Raw genomic sequence first — 20,392 nt, 5'->3', positions numbered from 1 at the left:
TTCATCTGAATTAATAAATAATCAGATTATATGAATTTTTATCATTTGGCCTTGAAAAATGAACACAAAACTCACCATGAATCTGAAATGAATTTCAACTCTATCAGTTTGAAATATGATCGATAACAAAACCTTTGAATATCATTGAAATGGTGAAATTGAACCCAGAATTTTGATCAGATAAAAGTTTATCATCAGGTTGAAATTGAGGTGAATATGTTGAATCTTGATAATAATAATCATGGTGAAAATGAAAGTATAATCAATCTAATGGATAACCAGTGAATCTGAATCATTGGCAACAATTTAAGAGACAGAATTTTTTTCCTCACCAAGAACTCAGGTGAATCATCGTTCACCCTATGAGATTATCATTACCATGCAGCAGATTCATGATATTAAAAATCTTTGAATGGGAAAGGTAACAAAAAGCTCTGGAAATAATCTCATAAATTTCAATTTCTTTTCTGTCGAATAGGAAAATCAAATCTTCCACCCACTCTCTCTCTCTCTCTCTCTCTCTCTCTCTCTCTCTCTCTCTCTCTCTCTCTCTCTCTCTCTCTCTCTCTCGTATCTTCTCCCACTGTCATAATAACTCCATGTCATAAATTTATTGAACCATGAGAATCATGAGATTGATTCTGATTGATCAAATTCTGCAAAAGTAACATGGGAAAATATTATTGTTACCAATGAGATTGGTGGGAAAAGAAGATGAGGGAAAATTTTTACCCAGAATTTTTCAAACTTTTCATGGAGAAAAATTTACTCAAAATATTCATGAGATAACCATGAGATTTGTGGGTAATACACATGAAGGTTGCTTATTCTTGTGTCCATCTCAACAATTGGTCAGTCAAAATCATGTTTCATGAGGTTGTCTTGGCCAGCAGATGACAGATGAATATGGATAAAGAAAAACCAATCGAAGAAAAAAAAATAATAACAATCATGACGACGATTCTCATCATCTGAACTTTTCAATGAATATTCATCATCATGAAAATTTTATTTCCACATTAAAATGTTGATCATTATTCCGTCATTTTTTCCAGCTGAATCTGCATTTCCTAAGGTTGATATTCATTGAAAGGAGAGCCAAAAAAATCCATTCCCAAGAAACTGAGGAGATTTCAGAGTTTTCAGAATTCATGATTACACTTCATGGTTGTTATCATGATTACTTAAGCCTAGAAACATCATCACCAACATGATAAATATGATAATGTGATGATTATAATGATGATTAAAGTTGTTAACCTGAGGTAAGAAAAAAAGTGACCTGGAAAAAACAAAAAGTTCTGAGTTTGAATATAATGAAGATGATGAGACGATGATGATAATCATGATGATGGATGAGACAATCAGGGATGGATAAGGATTCTTAAAATAATCAAAGATGATCAATACCTTATCAATATGGTGATTTGCAAATGGTTATCATGTAATAATAATCATGTATTAGGATATTCATTGGGCGAATTGTGTATTCATGGAAGATGATGAAGATAAGGATGAAAATCCCTTCTCTCTCTCTCTCTCTCTCTCATCATCAGAACTTTTTACCTGAGAAATGAGTTTTTTTCTTAGTCTCCTCACCCTGGTTATCATCTCAATCTCTGGCTATCATTATGACCCAGAAACAAGATTTTAATCAATTGAGGTGAATAATGATAAAAAAACTCATCATCTTTCATGATGATCATGATGGTGTATATTAATATACTCATCCTCCTTGCATGGTAAAACTGAATGAAACTCATGGTGGATACTCAAAGATTCAGTGTAACTTGAATGATAGATTTATTTAGTATTGGGATAACAATATTAATCATCTCATTATGAATAAATTCATCATTAAATGTAATGACTATTCATTATATTCAACCTATCACCACGAGATAGACTCATGAAACTACAGATAAAAAGTTCATTTGATATTCAATGAAAAGAGAGAGTCATTACATTCAGAGATTATCTCATGTGAAAAAATAACTCATCGGTTGTATTATATTCAAATATTAATCTTTCATTATTTGTCTCCCCTGAAATCCTTGAACGATAATCAATTGGAATCAATTGTCAGGGTAACTTGAAACAAATGAAAAGATTTGTATTCCATTGAAAAGGAAACAAAGTATCATGATAATCATTGAATTTTCAATGAAAACACACCCAATTTTTTTTTGTCCATTCTCAAGAATATCATCAGAATTTTGTCATCTTCAATTCCAAGATGAAGCTAATCTGAATTATTCTTAATTCTAAAGAAAAGGAAAAGTGTATATATAATATAATTCTGATTCCATTTGATTCTCTTCAATGAACTTCATGAAATGATAATTTCCTCAAGGGATTTTAAGAAGGGGTAGAGAAAAGGAAAAAAAAGAAAGTAGAAACTTTTATCTTCCACATCATCATCATCCTTATCTTCATCATGAAACTGATGTTTATTTTCACATCGTCAAGGTAAAAATGAACAGGTAAATCATGAAAGTGATGATGATGAAAATACTAACCAATTCAACTGCAACATCTTCAATTTGATGGTTGAATAGAAGTCACAATTTGTCATCATGATCCAATTAATTGAGATTAGATGATTGAAATTAGTTAGCATGATGAGGATGAGGATGAGGGATGACAATTGTATGATGATGATGATGATGATTATTTACTCAATTCCATGAGTATTTTAATTTAGCCTTAAGTGAGTTTAATGATTATGAGACAAACTAATAGACTAAAGTTAATCAATTGCAAATGATGATTATGTTTCTTCATCATCGAGAGTGATGATGATGATGATGACAATCAAAAAGGCTCATGAAATTTGTCTTAATAGCTTTAAGCTGTTTCTACTAATCATCTTAATTTAAACCATCATAATTATCAACAATCAATAATAATCAACAGTAATTTTCATGTCTTTTTGTTGAAACTTTTTTAAATTGTATTCACTTACAATTAGTTACATTGTTATACAAAATTTTCAACATTTTCATTGTTATTTTTAAATATTGATTGTGATCAATTGACAATTAACATTCAATATCGATTGAAATTAAACAATTTAATCAGATCAGTTTTTTGATTGTGACGTTTATTGCGCTTGATTGTTTGGAAATAGACTTTTTACTTTTCTTTCTCAACTGAATTAATATTAATTGTTAATTGTTAGTCTATGTGTGTGTGTCTATTGCTCATGATTATAACAATCAACTCATCAAATCATGTTCGTGATTAACAATCATTAAAAACCTCTAATGTCTAATCATTTTGTTCAAATTATGTTTTCCCAGTTGATCATCAAGCCAATGATTAATTGTGAGATAGAATTGATTACAATTAATAAATTGTTGACATTATAATCAACATGACAATCAGCAAAGTAAAATTTTACCAATACTTTGTTTAATAAATCAAAATTAAGGTAAAAATTGATCAATACCAAAGGACAATTAGCCAATTGTTTGAACAATCAAACAGAAAACAATCAACAAATTTGATTGAAAAGATACAATCAAATTAAAAGTGAAACGATAAAAATTATTTAATTGTTTAAGCTTTTTAATTACAATTATCATCGCTCAAGGTTAATTACTAATGGTTAACTTTTGATTATGGTGATTTATTGGTTGATCCTTGATTGTTGGGGTAACTTTAATTGTCTAGTTGATGAACCATAGAGAAAGCAATTAACACCCAATAATCAGACATGATTATAAGCCTGAAGGATATTTAGTAAATTAATTTTCTCGAGACTTCTAACAATTAACTCAATAATTGACTTTTGAGGTTAATTTCATTTCATGATGACGATGATTGGAGTTAATTTAATCCACTAATTCATGTAAATTAACTTTGAGAAACAATCTTATATAAAATATAAGATACAAGGAATTAACTTGATTAGTAAATTTAGATTGAGTTGATTTGTATTAGTTTAATACTAATTAGCATCATCAGAAAGAGACAAATTAACTTTTTTTTTTATTATCTCAATCAATTGATTGATTAGTTTAATTGTGATCAGTGTTCCGATGATGATGAAGATATTAATAGTAACAATTAGGTTGATGTTAGTGAATTGATTGAATTGAGATGGATTGAAATGTCAACTCAACAATTAACTGATTAGTGTTAAAGTTTTTTTACTTCTCGTTGTAAACAATTAAAGTTAATTGAACATTGGAGACAACCAAATAATCAATAAATTAATATTATTATTATGATTAAAAACGAGTTGTAATTGTTATGGTTGAAATTAATGGCCAACAAGAAACAATTAACATTAACCTACACTCACGAAAGGTTAATTGCTCAAGGGAATTAATTAATTCACTAATTAATGGTTAAACAATCTTGATGAAAAAAATATATATATATTTAAATTCATTGATTGTTAATCCAATTTGATCAATTAGTTGATTAGTGGTGATGATTAAATTGTTATCGGTAATGTTATGTTGATGTTTTGTTTTCCATTATAAGTTTACAATTAAATTAAATTGAAATTAAATTTAATTAAAACAAAACATTATGTTAATTGTAAATGTGAATCATTTTCAAGAATAATTATTTAGAAAGAAAATCAAAAATCGATATTGATTATTATCCAAACAATTAACCTAATTTTTGATTCTAATAACTTCCTAATTTGGTTGTTGTTGTTGTTGTTATTGTTAATTTGATTGATTACATTTGATTGTGATAAGGGTTGATTACCGTAATGGTCAGAAAAAGAAACACATAGAAAAGTTAATATGATTAATAGAGTGAAATCAAGTTAATTGTTAAACAGATAGGAAGATCAACAATCAATATTAATTGTTGTAACTCCGGTCGAGAGGAAATAAATTCAATTGTTTTTGATTGATAGTGATCACGATTGATTAAGTTTCCAATGAAATTTTCAACATCACCAATTAGATTAACATGTTATATGTTAATCTTATACTTTAAATTTAAATTGTCACATTTAATAAATTAGTTGCCTTTTAATGCTTATCCAAGCAATTTTAATTGTGATGACGATTTGATTTTTGGCTTTGAAACTTGTTACCTGTAATAATGATGAAAAAAATATAAATTATCATATAATTATGATTAACATGATCATATTGAAAAGCGGACATGAAAATTAACTTAATACCTGCTTATTTGATTATCTTCATAAAGGTAAACAATATTAATCATCACAATTTAACACCACCAGAAACTTAGGCCATCACAATCAGTGAACCATTTTCCGAGTAAAAATAATACCAATTCCCTGTATGGAGTGAAAATATTGCTGATTATTTATGATTAAGGTTAATTCAGTTGTGTATAAGGTTGATTAGATTTGAAATTTTCTGCTTCATCGTTAACATTGGTTAATTGTTAAGTTTTCTTTTCTGTTTAGTTGGTTGAATAGCTCAAGTGGACTTGATCTGATTTACTTGATTAGATAACATCAAATAATTGTTATTGGAATCATTATCATCATCACTTGATTTAGATGATGATGATAATGTAATCATCATCATTATGGTAACTTGACCTTCATTTAATGATCAATCTGATCATCAATGAAAAACGCTGACAACAGTTAATTTAATTTTCTAATTTACCTGTTGATTAAGTTAAACGATGATAATTAACTGAGAGTTAAAAGTTAAGATGAGTTGATTGTTAATTATCATTATACTTCTAATGGTAATTGGAAGTTGTGATGATGATCAATTTTAAGTAACGGTATTAGTTTTTTATATATATCATGTAAATTGGATTCATATGATAATAACAACGATCAGAAAGGTAAAAATGATGATAATGAACATGATGAAATATGAAATGTCTTTGTTCAGAATGTTGAAAATAAATTGAAAAAGATGGAGAAACATTTAGATCCATCATGGTAAAGATGCTAAAAAGATGAGAATAAAATTCAAGAAAAAAATGATATAACATTTAAATGTTAGATTTTAACATGTTAAAGAAAAAGAAGAAGAAAATATCATCATGATTAGAATAATATTCTGACAATGATCATCATGATATGAAAGAAAATTTTCCAAAATATGAATATTCATTTTTTGTCTCATTCTTTTTAGCCTAAAGTTATCTTTTAGATGATCATTATTTAGATTATTATTAATATAATTTTGATAATTGTTTAATTTTTCTTACTTCAAGAAATGGATCAGAATTTAGTTCTGCTTCTTGACAAAATTATCATCTTAATAGTAACTGGATTTCATGATGTTAGCCCATGGATTTGAATCTTTGGTATGGAACATCAATTTGAGTGATTTATCTAACAATAAATAGAAAGTAAAAGATGTATGATTAAATCATGTGAAGATGATAACCAAGAGGAAAAATGATGAGGATGACAAATAGCGAGGGAGAAAAATTTTTGTCAAAAATATTATATGAAATTTGAATCATGATATTACCTTTAAATCGGATGACATGTAACTTTGCTTACTCTTTTTTTTTCCTGCTCACCTTTATCTCCATCATCTTGATCATCATCATTTTCTGTCTCTTCTTGACTTATCTTCCAGTTCTCATGGAATTCACTGATCGATAGTTTTCTGTTCTTGTGAATCTTTTTCGGTAACAAATCTTGCGTTTCTATTTCTGCTTCTCATCAGACATTCAGATAAGAAATAAAGGCAAAGAGACTTAATTCTTATTCCTTTTTGTAACTCTCTCTTTCACCTTTTCTCTTTCTCTCTCTCTTATTCTTCCTTTTCGATAATAATACAAAATTGATCAAGTGATTCTTGTTTTGATAAAGTCCTTTTTTTGCTTCTTCTCAAGATGATGAATGATGATGATGTTTCCTTGGTTTGGCTTTTTCTTTTATCCTCATCTTTTTTCACCGAGAAAAGTATTTCATCTCTTCAAATTATATACACAAGTACATAACTGGATATTGGATACACATCAAGATGATAAAGATGAGCTTATTTTCCCCTTTCTCTCCAATGAATAATCTGTAACTTAACATAGATCAATTGATGAGTTAATATGTATTAGGTATAAGAAGACAGGTGAACCCTGAAAGTGTTTTGGGTAATGGTAAAGGTCCATGTCAATTCAACTGAATCCAGAATCCAGAATATTGGTTAGATAATATCAGGGTGTACGCTCTCTTTTCCTTTTTCTCTCTCTCTCTCTCGTCTTCCATCTTTGAGTGAGTGCAAATATATTGGTGTGTTGTAGTTGAACCTAATCATTATTCAATGGCTATTAAGAGGAAAAAGGAATAAATCAAAGGCAAAATAAATGAGAAATTCAACTATATCAACATTTCGATAATAAATTAATATTAACCAATTGATACCTTCGTCTTGTTGACCTCAATGTCTTGAGGATCTCAATAGGTTGTGAAATTGTTGATTGAGGAAAAATTTTGTTAAAAAATTACCTTATCCCTAGTGATGAATTTGTATCACTTTATTCACTAGATTTGAATCTTTCTTATTTATTTTCTCTTCTTCTTTTTTCTTTGTCTTTTTATCTTTATCATTTTACAGCAATCATCTCGTTCATCAGTGGATGTTGCACTTATAACGGAAGCTCATGGTCTTGTAACTGATATGTTAAGTGATCCAACTCTTCCAGCTCACATTTCCTCTGGCCTACGAGCGGTTGCCTCCCTTTTATCGCCTCCCATAGCATCAATATCAAGTCGATCTCGGTCAAATGTTTTCGCAGCGGTTGCATTAACAGACTTTGATCCTGGTGAAGAGCCTCAAGAGATTCCATATACAGGAGAAAAGCTCATGTCCTTTAAGGTAAATACATTGGTGGAGTGAGAGAGAGAGAGAAAACAAAACATTCTAGAAGAAAAGGAATAAAGAAACAGTGTTATTATTATTACAAGTATTTTTGTGTCTTATCATTAATCCAAACTAGTGTGTGATCAGACAAGAATAATGATCATCAATCAATCATGTATACTTACTTTTACAGAAGGTGAAGTAAGAAAAGTTAACAACTCCTTTGGATCGTAAAAGGCAAGAAAATCAAACCTTGGAGGAAGAAAATAAAGAAAAGGAGATAGAATCAATCAGGCAAGATATTGCCATCTATTAACTCATAAGAAATAAATCAAACTCATTTTCCACATGAATTGCATTAAAGGATAGAGACTGAGAGAAAAAGAGAGAGAGAGAGTAAAAGGGAGAGAAGAGAAAAAAGATAAAAGAATAGATTGAGATGGAATAAAAATCCTAAAATTGAGCAACTGATAAAGCCTAGAAAAGCTCAAGACATAAAAAGGTTTGAATATATAAAACCAATAAGGAATATCGAAAAAGTGTCAAATATCTTGATTCAACTGTTCACAAGAGACAATCACAAATTAATTTCCAAGAGTAAACATATCACAGGTAAACAATAAATCACTTAACAGATTGGAAAACAGATCTCACAACACTAAAGGGGAAAAAGCTAAAGAGTAATTAAGAAAACCGTTTAGGGAAATTGGTGAGAATTTTTTTTTCAATTCAATTGAACAGAATCAAAATTTCTTCTCCTTTTCTAATTCACGACCAAATAATTAACTCATCAAAAACTTACCATTAGACCATCTAAAGAACAACAATTGACACAATAATTAATGACAAAAGAAATCAAGTTAATCGTAATTAAAAAAAGGAAAAAGTAACAACAATCAAAAGAAAAAAAGAACAAACCAGAATTTTATTGGGTGGGTGCTCACTTGGAGCAAAGGTAGCATTATTTTGCGCTTCCTTTGAGATACAAAAGGGTAGTTTTACAGAATTATTTTATGATTTGATGATGATTGTATTTAGGTTGGGGTGGGGGAGTTTATCATGTTAGTTTTGGTGTTGAGTTCATTCAGGTTGATTTTGGAAAGGAAAAGGTCAATGTGATAGTTTTTGTGAATGAATAAGAATTTTAAGATGTTTTGTTGTTTTGATCGTTCCATTTCTTCTCGAATTTTTTCTCTGTCGTGGTCGTATTTAGGGCAAGTAGTTATTAGGTGAATTGAGTCACGATATAAGGATGAACAAGAACAAGGTTCTTTTGTTAAGATGAAATCGTAGACTCCAAGTAATAAGCGTGTCGTACAATTATTTTTCGTTCTTTCTTTCGATGTTATCCATTCTCTGGATATGAGTCTCGTTGTTGGGTCGGTTTTCATCAGCCACATTTGATCCATGTATTGTTTCGATAGTCTGCGGGATTCTAATTTAGCGTTTGACCATATTACGTTGTTTGGGACTGTAGGGAGGTAATTAGGAAATTTGTTCAAAAGGAGAATGAAGAGGTAACTGTTTTGGTCCATCCTGTTGAGAATATATTTCAATCCTATTTGTATTACTTTAAATGCTGTAGGTGTAAATTGGGAGATACCTAGGGATGGTAAGGTTCGTTGTCTAGGTGTCTTGTTGCAGTATTTGATTATTAATGTGTCGGTGAACTGATTGATTTTGTCGAATGAGTTATGATTATTAAGAAGTGTGGGAATGAGAAGGGGTGCTAAAAAGATTGCTGTGGATTCGAAGTATGTTGAGCTAATTATTCGGGCTGTTTTGTTGGGGAGAAATTTGGCAAGGGTTAGGAATTTAGAGTGTTTATGTACATTATTCCTGAGGTGGAGCTGGAGTTGATCAATATCGATCATATAATGAGAGAGTCCACTTTTAGTTAGAGAGATTGGTACACCGAGGATACAACCATTAGTTGACACATTTCTTCCCATAGCTTTGAGATAATCAATGTTTTCCTGTTGGCTGATTATCTTGGTTTTTTCCTCTGAGATTGTTAATGAGCATTTGGACATTGTCGATGAGATGAGTTTTAAGACGGATGAAATGGCTATATTTACATAATGGGGTGCATAAGAGAGGTGTTGTCCATAGGTGATTGTGGCAATTATATCGTCAGCGTAGATGGTGAAGTCACAGGAGAATGAATAATATGAGGTTTGTTGATGTTGGTTTGATGGAAGAGTGGGAGTTTTGATGGTTGATACTTTTGCCAGCTCAATAAGTGCTGAGTTGATGCCAATGATGAAGAGGAGAGGTCCAAGAATTGAACCTTGTGGGACACCTTTTATCGTTCTTTTGACCATGGGTTTACCTTCTTTTATGATGCAAGCATAGCGATCTTTCAGAAAGTTCATAGTTCGAAGGAGGGTGTCATCAGGTATTCGGAGCGATATTAAATTGTTTAGGATACAGGCATGGTGTATTTCGTCGAAGGCCTTTTCTAGGTCAGATTGTACGATGACAAATCTTCTGGCGCTATTCTGGGCTTTACGACAGGAGGTGAGCACGTTCTCAACAGCTGTGGTTACTGATTTGGATCTTTGAAATCCGTGTTGATTAGCGAAGTAATCACCAGGGATCTTGACCAGTATATCCTGTTGTATAAGCGATTCCAGAATCTTCGCAAAGGTGCATTGAACTTGAATTAATCGACCTCTTTTACCATCGGCTTTTGGTATGATTACTCCTCGAGAGATTTTCCATGATGAGGGAAAGAATTTGTTGATGTAAAGAGTGTTGAAGATGTACAGGAAGAGGTTGATATGAGATTCTATTAGGGTGAGCATCATGGATTTGTTTATCAGGTCAAGGCCTGGTGCACATTTATTCATACGCTTGATTATATTGATTAGCCTGTCTTCACTGATGGGTAGATCTGCTTTGCTGCTTGGGGGCTGTTGTAGTGGTTTATCGGTTGGTGAAGAAATTGAGGAGAGATCAATGAGTTCGAATTCTTGTTGAATTTTGTGGGAATTCAAGATGAACTCATCAGAGAGCTCATCCTGCTCGTTGATGATATTTTTTATCTCTCTCCAGAATTGGGGGTTCGCTATGTCGAATTTTTCACAAACAATCTTTTTTGTTTCAGTAAAAATTTTTCTTTTGGCTTTGTTGAGGTCATTTAGTTTTTCCCGGGTTTTGTCCTTCAGGTAACTTTTTTGGGCGATGCGGAGGGACTTTATGTGCTCTTTTAGTTGGGGCCTAAAGGTTTGATTAGCTTTAACAGCGATGATGTGTTTTTGTTGTGATGATATGCATGATGTGGTGAAGTCGGTAAGGATTTTGTTTAATTCTTGGAGTGATGAGGGGGTTGTTGACGAGAGAATTGTGTCGATGTGAGATGAAATGGCTTCGGTGTATTTTTTGATGTTTAGTACTTTCTTTGTTTGTATCGGTTGGGTTATTATACTGGTTGGGGTGTTGAGGGTGATGGTGAATTCGGAGTGGTCGTAGGTTGCAGGTTTGACTGTTACGGTGATATGGGAAGGTTGTTGGTTGGTGGCTACTAGGTCGATCCATTTAGGGTTGTTTTGTAATGACATGTATGTGTGGGCTATTGTTGTTGGGTTGTAAGGGATGATTAAGGAGTGGCTGACGAGGAGATCGTTTATTGCCTGGCTTGAATTTTGGTTGGATGAGCTGGTTAATTGTGGTGACCAAGTTAGGTCTTCGCAATTGATATCACCTTGGATGATGATAGGTAGTTGCGCTAGACCTTTTAGTGAGGTAGAAATGAGCTGTAGTTGTTGTTTAATTTGGTGAGTGGTGAGTGTGGGGTTAAGGTAGATGTTGATGATAGCGATTTTTTTGTTGTTGAATTTGATGATGGTGAGAATGCAGTCGTTTCCAATTGCGCGGTGCCGAATGAGTTTACTTCGTTGGGTGATTGTTGTGGTGTTGCCATTGATGAAGGTTGAGTATGCTGGGTGGTTGAAGGCGAGTATTGTATTGTTGTTCTGCTCTTGAAGCAGTACAACCGACGCGTCATGTGATAATTTGTTGATGATATTTTGTGTTTTAGCTATTTCTTTGTGACAATTATGGGCTTTAATTATTAGATCCATTGTTCCAATCGGTTATATTTTTGATTTTTTCTATTGCTTGGTTAAATGACGCGCAATTCGCAGTTCGTGGTCGATGTTTGGTATTTTGGAAGCCAGCATTTTTACAGAATAGGCATTCGGAAAAGGTGTCAGCGAACGTACAGTCGGAGGTGGAATGGCTGTTTGTTGCGTGACATTTACCACATTGGGATTCACCAGCGCAAAATTTGGCCGTATGACCAACTTGGTGACATTTGTAGCAGCATCTTACATTGTAGTTGTCATAGAATTTTACTCCTTCGCCACCAATGTAGATTTTCCCTTTTTTCTCGATTTGTTCGCGGGCGGTTCGGGTCATTCTGACAATCACTTTGGTTCTGGGCCATTTCGTTTTTATGTTATTTGGTGACCGTAGTTCCTTGGAGTGAACGAAGATTACCTCTTCATTTTGGTCAATATCATTCCGCTTTTTGAACATTTCGATGGACTCTATTTGGTCGGTTTGAGCAGTGAATTCAATCTGAGGATTTAACTTCTGGAGTGGGTCGACGGTAAAGGAATCAGCGGGAAGTATATTCATCAGCAGGTCCGAGACTTTGGATTGTATTTTTTTATCCATTGACGTAACTCTTATACCATTTGGGCTGTTGGTGATGTACTCTGTTCTCACTTCTGGGTTGGTCTTGATTGCTGATCTTAGTTTTTCGTTAATTTCGTTCAGTGTAGTAGTTTCGGTTTTAGATTTGATGATGATGGTGATGGGAGAGGGTCTTGAGGCGGTGATGTGAGAGTATGTTGGTGTGGTTGATGGGGTGGTTAAGGATTCGAGTTTATCGAGGATTTTTTGGCTGATTGATTGGTCGGCGTTGGCGGTGGTTGGTTGGGGGTTGTTCAGGGTATCTAACACAAGCTGGATCTTGGAGAGCAGAAAGTCTACATCTTTTTTGCGAGTTTTCGGCAGGTTCATCTCGATGATTTTATCCTTTATCTCATTAATGGCGGCTAAACAGGTTGAGTTGTCAGTTGAAAGACACGTGGTGGACATGGTGAAGGAGAGTCTACACAGTTTTTACACAGTGAGGAGGGTTAATTGGTACAATTTATATATTGTTGGATAGCTGAGGGCTAGGGTATTCAGAGTAATTTAGATTTGGTTAGTTAATTATTTTGGTTAATTAGGAATTTAGGTCAGATTACGAGAGAAAAATTTGTAGAAAATCAACCAGAAAACGAAAATTCGATTACGAGCGCCATCTATTGAATTCGAAACAAAGTTAAGGTTAATTTTCTGTTGGTCGATGTTGATTTCTGTTCGTTGATTGTTTATCTTTACTTTCTCTCTTTTGTCTCTATTTTAATTAATTAGCGAGGAAGACGGAATGTCCCCCCTAGTGTATTACGACGAATGTCAACCTCAACATGGTCTACAACAACTTCTGCCACCGGAATGCCAACATTGGAACCTGAGCCTTCACGTAAACGATGCACCAATTTCCGTTCAGCCCAAAGTCCAAATTCACCTCATCCACCCTCGTTTTTAAGGTTAGAATTGTGATTCTTTTTAAATCGTCTTATTGGCTTCTATTTTTAAATTCTAAGTATATTCTAAATGTGTTTGTTTTTCCGTTTCAGTCCATCTGAGAAACCACCGGTTAAAGGAGGTCGATCATTTTCCACAACAGCTCTTCCGTTGGGCGCTTTGTCTCATTTACGTGAGAAACGTGATCGTAAATTGGGTTCTCTGGTTCAATCTTCACTTGACAGTGGTAATCGTGATTTTATACAGCCACTACCTCCCGAGATTGATCTAAATAATCTTAAATTTACTCGTAAACATGGTGTCAGTGTCGGTGGTGAGCCTTCAACTTCTGCCAGTCATTCACCAAGTCATGTTCATCTTCACAGTTCACCAGATTCTCATCATTCTCTCCCATCTCAACTCATATCACAGACACACAATCAATCACATCATCAACAACAATTACAACAACAACAACAACAACAACAGAATCAACAGCAACACTCATTACATCCCCAATTCCAGCAACATTCCCACCAAATCCAACAAATACCTTCATATCCTTCATCATCATCATCTTCATCCTCATCACACCATCATCATCATCAATCACCCTCATCAACTGACCGTCGTGCCGATAATAATAATAAAAGAATAGATTCAATTGCCGATAAACCTTTAATTAATCCATATCATGGTTCATCCTATTCAATTGGAGCTTGTCAAATTCTTAAACAAACAATTCCAAGATTAAATTTAACTTCTGATTATGATTCAAGTAACGATAGTCCAAGTGGAAGTGAAACAACAGTCGATGACAATCTAATCAGTGACAGTAGATTATCAAGTGTAGGCCTAATCACCACAACCAGTGGAGGAGGAAACAACAGTGGACGACGTTCAGTATGTTCAGTATCTAAAGGTGTTACCACCGCAAGTCCATCCGAATCAAGTTTATCAAGTTCCGGCGGAGGATTAACCAATATCCAGCCTCTCGGGACAACAACCACCGCCAAAAATAACAACAATAATTCAATAAATTCAAGTAATAACATGAATACCACCTCAGGTAACATGATTACTGCCAAAGAGGGTTCTTATTGTCTACTTTGTGGTATCGCTTTAAGAGCCTTCACCAATTCCTCTCATTCAACCAAAGCTAAACCTCAGCCCACTTGGCCAATTAAATCACCGCCACCTCCAGTTGAACCTGATCTTGATCCATTTGGTAATCTAACCATTGGAGATACTTTCTATAATCTTGAACGCCTTGCCCATGATCCGTTACTTAATCGTATCAATGAATGGGATTATCCAATATTTGAGCTTAATCTATCATCTAATGGAGCAATTTTAAGTCAATTAACTTACAGAATATTTTATGAAGCGGGTTTATTGGAAGCATTTAAAATACCGATAGTTGAATTTCTAAGTTACTTTAGAGCATTAGAATTAGGTTACAGAGAGAAACCATGTAAGTTGAATTCCAAGTTCAGGAAAGTTCATTAGATTTCCAATTCGTTTTTCTATTAATTCCATTGTTTTCTTTTCTCTTTCAATTCTTCTTCTTTTAGATCATAATCGTATGCATGCTGCTGATGTTTTACATGGAGTTTATTATTTAACTTCTCAACAAATTCCAGGATTTCCTCAGATTCCATTAGATTCAGATGATTCACCATTACTGAAAAACTCCTCTGGACCACTTCCGAAAAGTTATCTTCGACACATATCAACCTGTGATGATAGTTATGGTATAATGGGTGCCAATTTCCCCGCTCTTGAGATAATGGCACTTTACACCGCATCGGCGATGCATGATTATGATCATCCAGGTCGAACCAATGCTTTTTTAGTTCAAACTTTTTCAGCTCAAGTAAATATAATTTTCTTCTCATATGATAAAATCATTCTCATTACTAATGTTATCTAATATTTTATTCTGTTGACAGGCTATCCTTTATAATGATCGTTCTGTTCTAGAGAATCATCATGCAGCCGCAGCTTGGGCATTGTTCATATCAAAAGAGGAATATAATTGGCTTCGTGTTCTTGATAAAGCTGAATTTAAAAGATTTCGATTCCTTGTTATAGAATTTATTCTTGCCACTGATCTAAAGCGTCACTTCGATATATTAGCTGAATTCAATGCCAAAGTTCGTGATGGATTATTTTCTTTTTCCGTTTCATTCGTTTTACTCATATCATTTTTTTTCACCTTTCACTTATTGTTTCCATTTGAATTTCCAGGTTAATGATGATGATGCTCCAGGAATCGATTGGTTTTCCGAGACCGATAGACTTCTGGTGATGGAGATGTGCATCAAATTGGCCGATATTAATGGTCCATGTAAAGAGCAAAATATTCACCTACAATGGACTTACAGAATTGCTGAGGAATTTTATGAACAGGGTGATGAAGAGGAGAAACTGGGTTTACAAATATCACCATTTATGAATCGGAAACATCCTCAACTTGCCAAATTACAAGAATCATTTATTAATCATCTGGTTGCTCCTCTATGTAACTCATATGGAGAAGCTGGTCTACTTCCGGGTGTAATTGAATTTACAGAAAATCAACCGATAGATAAAAAAGATGAAAGAAAAAAATCATTCGAGAAAAAATCTTCAGGTAATAAACGAAAACTTGAAATTAGAATCAACAAGATACAATTAACCATTAATCTCTTTTGTTTTTCTCAATCTCTTTCAGAATTAAAGAAGGATAAACAACAGCAAAAGGTGAAAAAAGTTACCTGTCTTCAGACCAAACATCTAGAGGAAAATTATCAATATTGGGTTAATGTGATAACCAGGGAGAATTCATCTTCTAAAAATACTTCAGATGATAATAATAACAGTAAACCGGAACATCATGATGAATCTCCTTCCGTCAGTAGTGATGATTCATCCACCCCTGTATTCAGTTCCAATCAGCCCTTGCAGGATATTGTTGAATCAGAGGAGATTGGTAATACTGGAGAAACACCACCAACCTCAATTAGTGATAATCCAAATCATCCAAGTTGATATTGATCACAATTTAATATCAATCTTGAAACAATTGGACTGAGAAAATTTAAATCAATATTCAAATCGCCAGACATAATAATCAATTCACAATATAATTCATACACACACACATACATACACAAACCACTTAATCAACCACTCTTCAGATTATTATTAAGAAAACAAATGAAATCAATGTAATAATTTAAATGTATCAATGTTGTTTAATGATTAACTATTTAAAGGACAGAAGACAGTGTGAATAATTAATTAATGGTCCAAACAAAACATTGATTGTGAAAAATTAACTTGAGAAAAAAAAATTATACAAAAATATTTATAGTTTTTTTTTGCTAAAAAAATCAACAATTTAAAAGTGAAAAAAATAAAACCTAATTTTATGTCAATGTAACTTAATTTGTGAATTAATTAATCAAGAAACGGCTTAATTGTTATCGTTGGGTCAACACCAATTGTAACAATACCTTGATAACCATTTCCAATGGGTTCTAATGAAATGATCAACTCATTGCCTTTTGATTGTTGGAAAATTTCATCATCCTCATGACTTGTTAACGAAAAGGGAATCTGATTATAAGGTTTAGTTGTTTCCAATTTACTGATTAGTGACCGGTCATCGGTGGGAAAGTACAATTGACCAACATAGGCCACATTTTCTGGCGATTCTATGTCCAGATAAATCTCAATATGAATGTGTTGACTTCGACCTCGATACCAGCCCGGAATTACCGTTATAAATGAAGCATCGCCATGATGGTTTGTCGATTGGTAACCACGGAGAAAACGGTCTTCGTTTATTGGCCTTTGACGAGGGAATTTCTTGAAATTTGAGTAATCATCAGGACGATGAGCTGAGTTCTCAATGGGCTTAGGAAACTTTATCGTTTTATAAAAATCTTTCGCTGAGTTGATTGTCTCTAAATTGTTTTGTTTGTCCGATTGGCTTTTTAATTTGATTAATTGGACACTCAGTGGATGATCTTGTCTTTTAATTGTTTCTTTTTCATCTTTAATTTGATCAGTGGATTTATCTTCATCTCGAATCCATGGTTCGTCATTTGGATCGTTCTCAATGGGATATCGTGGGCTTTTCCACTCATTTGGCCTCATCCATGGTTTGGGTTCGTCGGGATGACCGGTAAATCGATCTTCTCTTCCTCTCGGTGGGCCATCATCTCGCCGCCATTTCCATCTATCATCATCTCTTGGTCGATAGTGTTCATCGTCATCATCGAAGTGTCCACCTCGAGGTCCACCGTGTTCACCATCTCGATCTGGAAAATCCCGAAAGTCACGGAAATTATTTTGAAAAAAATCATTTGGATCATAGAATTGCCTTCCATCTTGTTGACCATTGTCCACTCCTGAATAAACTCCTTTTGCATTTGCTTGCCAAATGAAAACATAAACACCTTTCATCGGTTCACAGGTTAAAGAGTTAATTAACCGGACAATTAGATGTAATTTAACACCCGATTGACCATCACGAATATCTGACCTTCTCAAATTGACCTTTTCTTCAGTGTCGAATAAAAAAAATGGACCTTCCTCGGAAATCGAAGTCAACTCATAACCATATCGACCATTATTTGTACCATCAACTATATTATCACACAAAATTAAACAATTAAGGTTAAATTCGGTTTGATTAGCATTGTTTTCATCGCAGTTACAATTTTCAACAGAATCACAATTAATAATCCAACTAACGATAAACAGAATACAAATTAAACTAATACAACAATTAAAATGTCTCATTTCTCTTAACTCTCCTCATTTCAACCTTAAATAATAATCCAACAATCAACTAAATTGTAACAAACAAAATTAATCTAAATTGGCGATCTGTTCATTTGATTGATTAACAATCTAATCTTAATTAACTTTTCCATGGCTCATTGTCTTTAATTATCTTTTAACAATTGTCTTCTCATAAATGTCTAATCTGAAATCTCTTTGTGATGAAAATCAGAACAATAATAATAATAAAAAGTTTCTAAATCACAATCAGATAATCAGGAGACTAAAACAATTAATTAACAGTAGAAATTAATTTTGCTCATATTACCATGAATTCAAATGACACAGAATCAACACCATTAGTTACACACTGGTTAACTTAACTATCCAAAAGTAAGAAAAAGTAAACAATTAAAAAATTTACAATCTAATTACCTTTTCAAGAACAAAAAAAAAGAACCAACAATTAAAAAGTGAAAATAAATTGTGAACCGAAAAAAAAATTCAATGGAAAATCAAAGTTACTCTTTTATTCCGATAGATGGAGTAAGTTGATCGAAAGTCGAAACAAAAAGTTTTCTAGTTAATCTAAATTAACAGTTGACTGAAAATTAATTATAAATCAAATCGATAATCAATTTATTACTTGGTCGAATTGAATTTAGTTGAAAATCGTCACCAATTTTTGTCAAAAGCTTTTTCATCAATCAATTCAACTTGAAAATATTACAATAACTCATTGAGAATCAAGTTAATGAGAAGATCATCTTAATCTTAATCTTAATCAGTGATGAAAATACCTGAGAGATTAAGCTTTTTTTTTACCTGTGTTAAAGCAAAGTGAAGATGAAAAAAAAGGAGGAAGACAAGATGACAAGATAGCAATTATTGTGACTGACAATGATGATGATGATGATGATGATGATACGTTGACCATGACAGTGACCATTATCATCCCTACACGTGTATCTATGAATGGACATGAAATTACAATCAATTGATGATAATGGACAACAAAAGGTTGACAAGAATGTGATTGTTGGTTTTGAAAAGCATTTGTATTTATTATCAGTGGAAGAAGGAAAAAAATGTTTCCCTTAATCAAATTGAAGAGGAGCAAAAACGTTAAGATGACCAATAGATTGACCAATGGTTTCTATAAATATAAATGATAGAAAGTGTTTTAAAAGATTTAAAAAAGATCAAGGTAAGTAAATATTAAGCAAAGAATTGAGAAGAGAGGAAAAAATAGAAAAGGATTAAGACTAATGTACTTTTCAATGGTCAGTTTGTGATCATCTGATGATGGCGATGATGGTCATTCGCATTGGTGACCTGTCAATTTACCTCAATCAAGGTAAATTCAAAGTACTCATTAATTTAATTGTAAGAGATACAGAATATATTCAACTTATTCCATGGTCAATAGTGGTCAGTTTTTGTGCTTTTTGTTTTCAAAGCAAAGTAAAAGAGAGAGACAGAAAAAAAGTGATGATGAAAGACTACAGTGTTGAGAACAGTTAAAAAATAGTCTGTACTGGTCAGTTCACAGAGTAGCCTTTAAATATATCAATTTCAATGCATATTTGTGACTATGGAAGGATAAAAATTGACCATAGATGACCAAGCCACCGTGACACTGAGACATAAAGTACAACAAAAGGTTATAATTTAGATTGACTCCAAGATAACGATAGTGACATTGGTTTCCCTCCTCCTCTCCTTAAGCCTCCTTGCCTCTTGACCTCCCCTTTTACTGGTCATCATCATCTTCATCCTTTACTTTCTTTCTCTTGTAAGACAGTAAAGGAGAGAGAGAAAAGGTCTTTTCTTTATTTTTCTTCGCCTTTAGCTTTCTCTCTCTCTCTCTCTCTCTGGTCATCGCCTTCGTCCTCCGAGACTGGACATTATTAGAGTCAATGTTAAGAACTACTTAAGAACTTTTTTTTCGTCACCATCGTCATCTTTTTTTGGCTCTTTCTCTTCCTCATCCTCCTTATATCATTACTTGTCTAATAACCTTTTCATCATCTTTTAGTTTCTTTGTTTTCATCTTCATCATCTTCATCCTTATGTCTAGAAGCTCTTATCTTCACTCCTTATCTTTATCCTTTATCTTCCTTCACTCTCATCGTCATCATCATCATCATCAGACTCCATTAATTACCACTTTTGTATCTTTTTACCTTTTATTTTCTCTCTCTTTCTTTTATCATCAGTTGACCAGAGGTCAAGAGGATTGATTCCTATTCATT

The 20,392-nt window shown here is 33.0% G+C and overlaps 4 protein-coding genes across 4 annotated transcripts in view; 1 reads left to right on the top strand and 3 right to left on the bottom strand.

Moving 5' to 3' along the window:
* LOC128391609 (cGMP-inhibited 3',5'-cyclic phosphodiesterase 3A-like) overlaps window positions 1-16,431 on the top strand; it is a 35,484-nt gene extending 19,053 nt beyond the window's left edge. Inside the window, exons 3-9 of the mRNA XM_053351525.1 lie at window positions 7,533-7,793; window positions 13,209-13,384; window positions 13,475-14,835; window positions 14,936-15,237; window positions 15,314-15,517; window positions 15,612-15,996; window positions 16,078-16,431. Of these exons, the coding sequence (XP_053207500.1) occupies window positions 7,533-7,793; window positions 13,209-13,384; window positions 13,475-14,835; window positions 14,936-15,237; window positions 15,314-15,517; window positions 15,612-15,996; window positions 16,078-16,394 (3,006 nt within the window). The 3' untranslated portion in view covers window positions 16,395-16,431. The remainder of the gene's footprint in view (window positions 1-7,532; window positions 7,794-13,208; window positions 13,385-13,474; window positions 14,836-14,935; window positions 15,238-15,313; window positions 15,518-15,611; window positions 15,997-16,077) is intronic.
* LOC128391614 (uncharacterized) lies at window positions 7,697-9,765 on the bottom strand. The gene is made up of 3 exons (XM_053351529.1): window positions 8,581-9,765; window positions 7,964-8,030; window positions 7,697-7,838 (listed from the first exon to the last, which is right to left on the bottom strand). Exon 1 carries the CDS (start codon window positions 9,728-9,730, stop codon window positions 8,813-8,815), a length of 918 nt encoding a protein of 305 aa, XP_053207504.1. The 5' UTR covers window positions 9,731-9,765; the 3' UTR covers window positions 7,697-7,838; window positions 7,964-8,030; window positions 8,581-8,812.
* LOC128391613 (uncharacterized) lies at window positions 11,225-13,240 on the bottom strand. The gene has a single exon (XM_053351528.1). The coding sequence runs from the start codon at window positions 12,885-12,887 to the stop codon at window positions 11,847-11,849; it is 1,041 nt and encodes a 346-aa protein (XP_053207503.1). The 5' UTR covers window positions 12,888-13,240; the 3' UTR covers window positions 11,225-11,846.
* A 149-nt stretch (window positions 16,432-16,580) lies between the features above and the next one.
* On the bottom strand, window positions 16,581-18,179 carry LOC128391611 (uncharacterized). The gene has a single exon (XM_053351527.1). The coding sequence runs from the start codon at window positions 18,153-18,155 to the stop codon at window positions 16,806-16,808; it is 1,350 nt and encodes a 449-aa protein (XP_053207502.1). The 5' UTR covers window positions 18,156-18,179; the 3' UTR covers window positions 16,581-16,805.
* Window positions 18,180-20,392: the final 2,213 nt, after the last annotated feature.

Source organism: Panonychus citri, unplaced genomic scaffold (genome assembly GCF_014898815.1).
Source record: "Panonychus citri isolate SS breed McGregor unplaced genomic scaffold, ASM1489881v1 Contig00134, whole genome shotgun sequence".
NCBI classification, from domain to species: Eukaryota; Metazoa; Arthropoda; class Arachnida; order Trombidiformes; family Tetranychidae; genus Panonychus; species Panonychus citri.
This window is presented reverse-complemented; position numbering and strand designations above follow the sequence as displayed.

What these genes read in the sequence shown, in the direction of transcription:
- LOC128391611 (XM_053351527.1), bottom strand. Translation starts at nt 18,155, where the DNA reads ATGAGACATTTTAATTGTTGTATTAGTTTAATTTGTATTCTGTTTATC.
- LOC128391614 (XM_053351529.1), bottom strand. Translation starts at nt 9,730, where the DNA reads ATGGGAAGAAATGTGTCAACTAATGGTTGTATCCTCGGTGTACCAATC.
- LOC128391613 (XM_053351528.1), bottom strand. Translation starts at nt 12,887, where the DNA reads ATGTCCACCACGTGTCTTTCAACTGACAACTCAACCTGTTTAGCCGCC.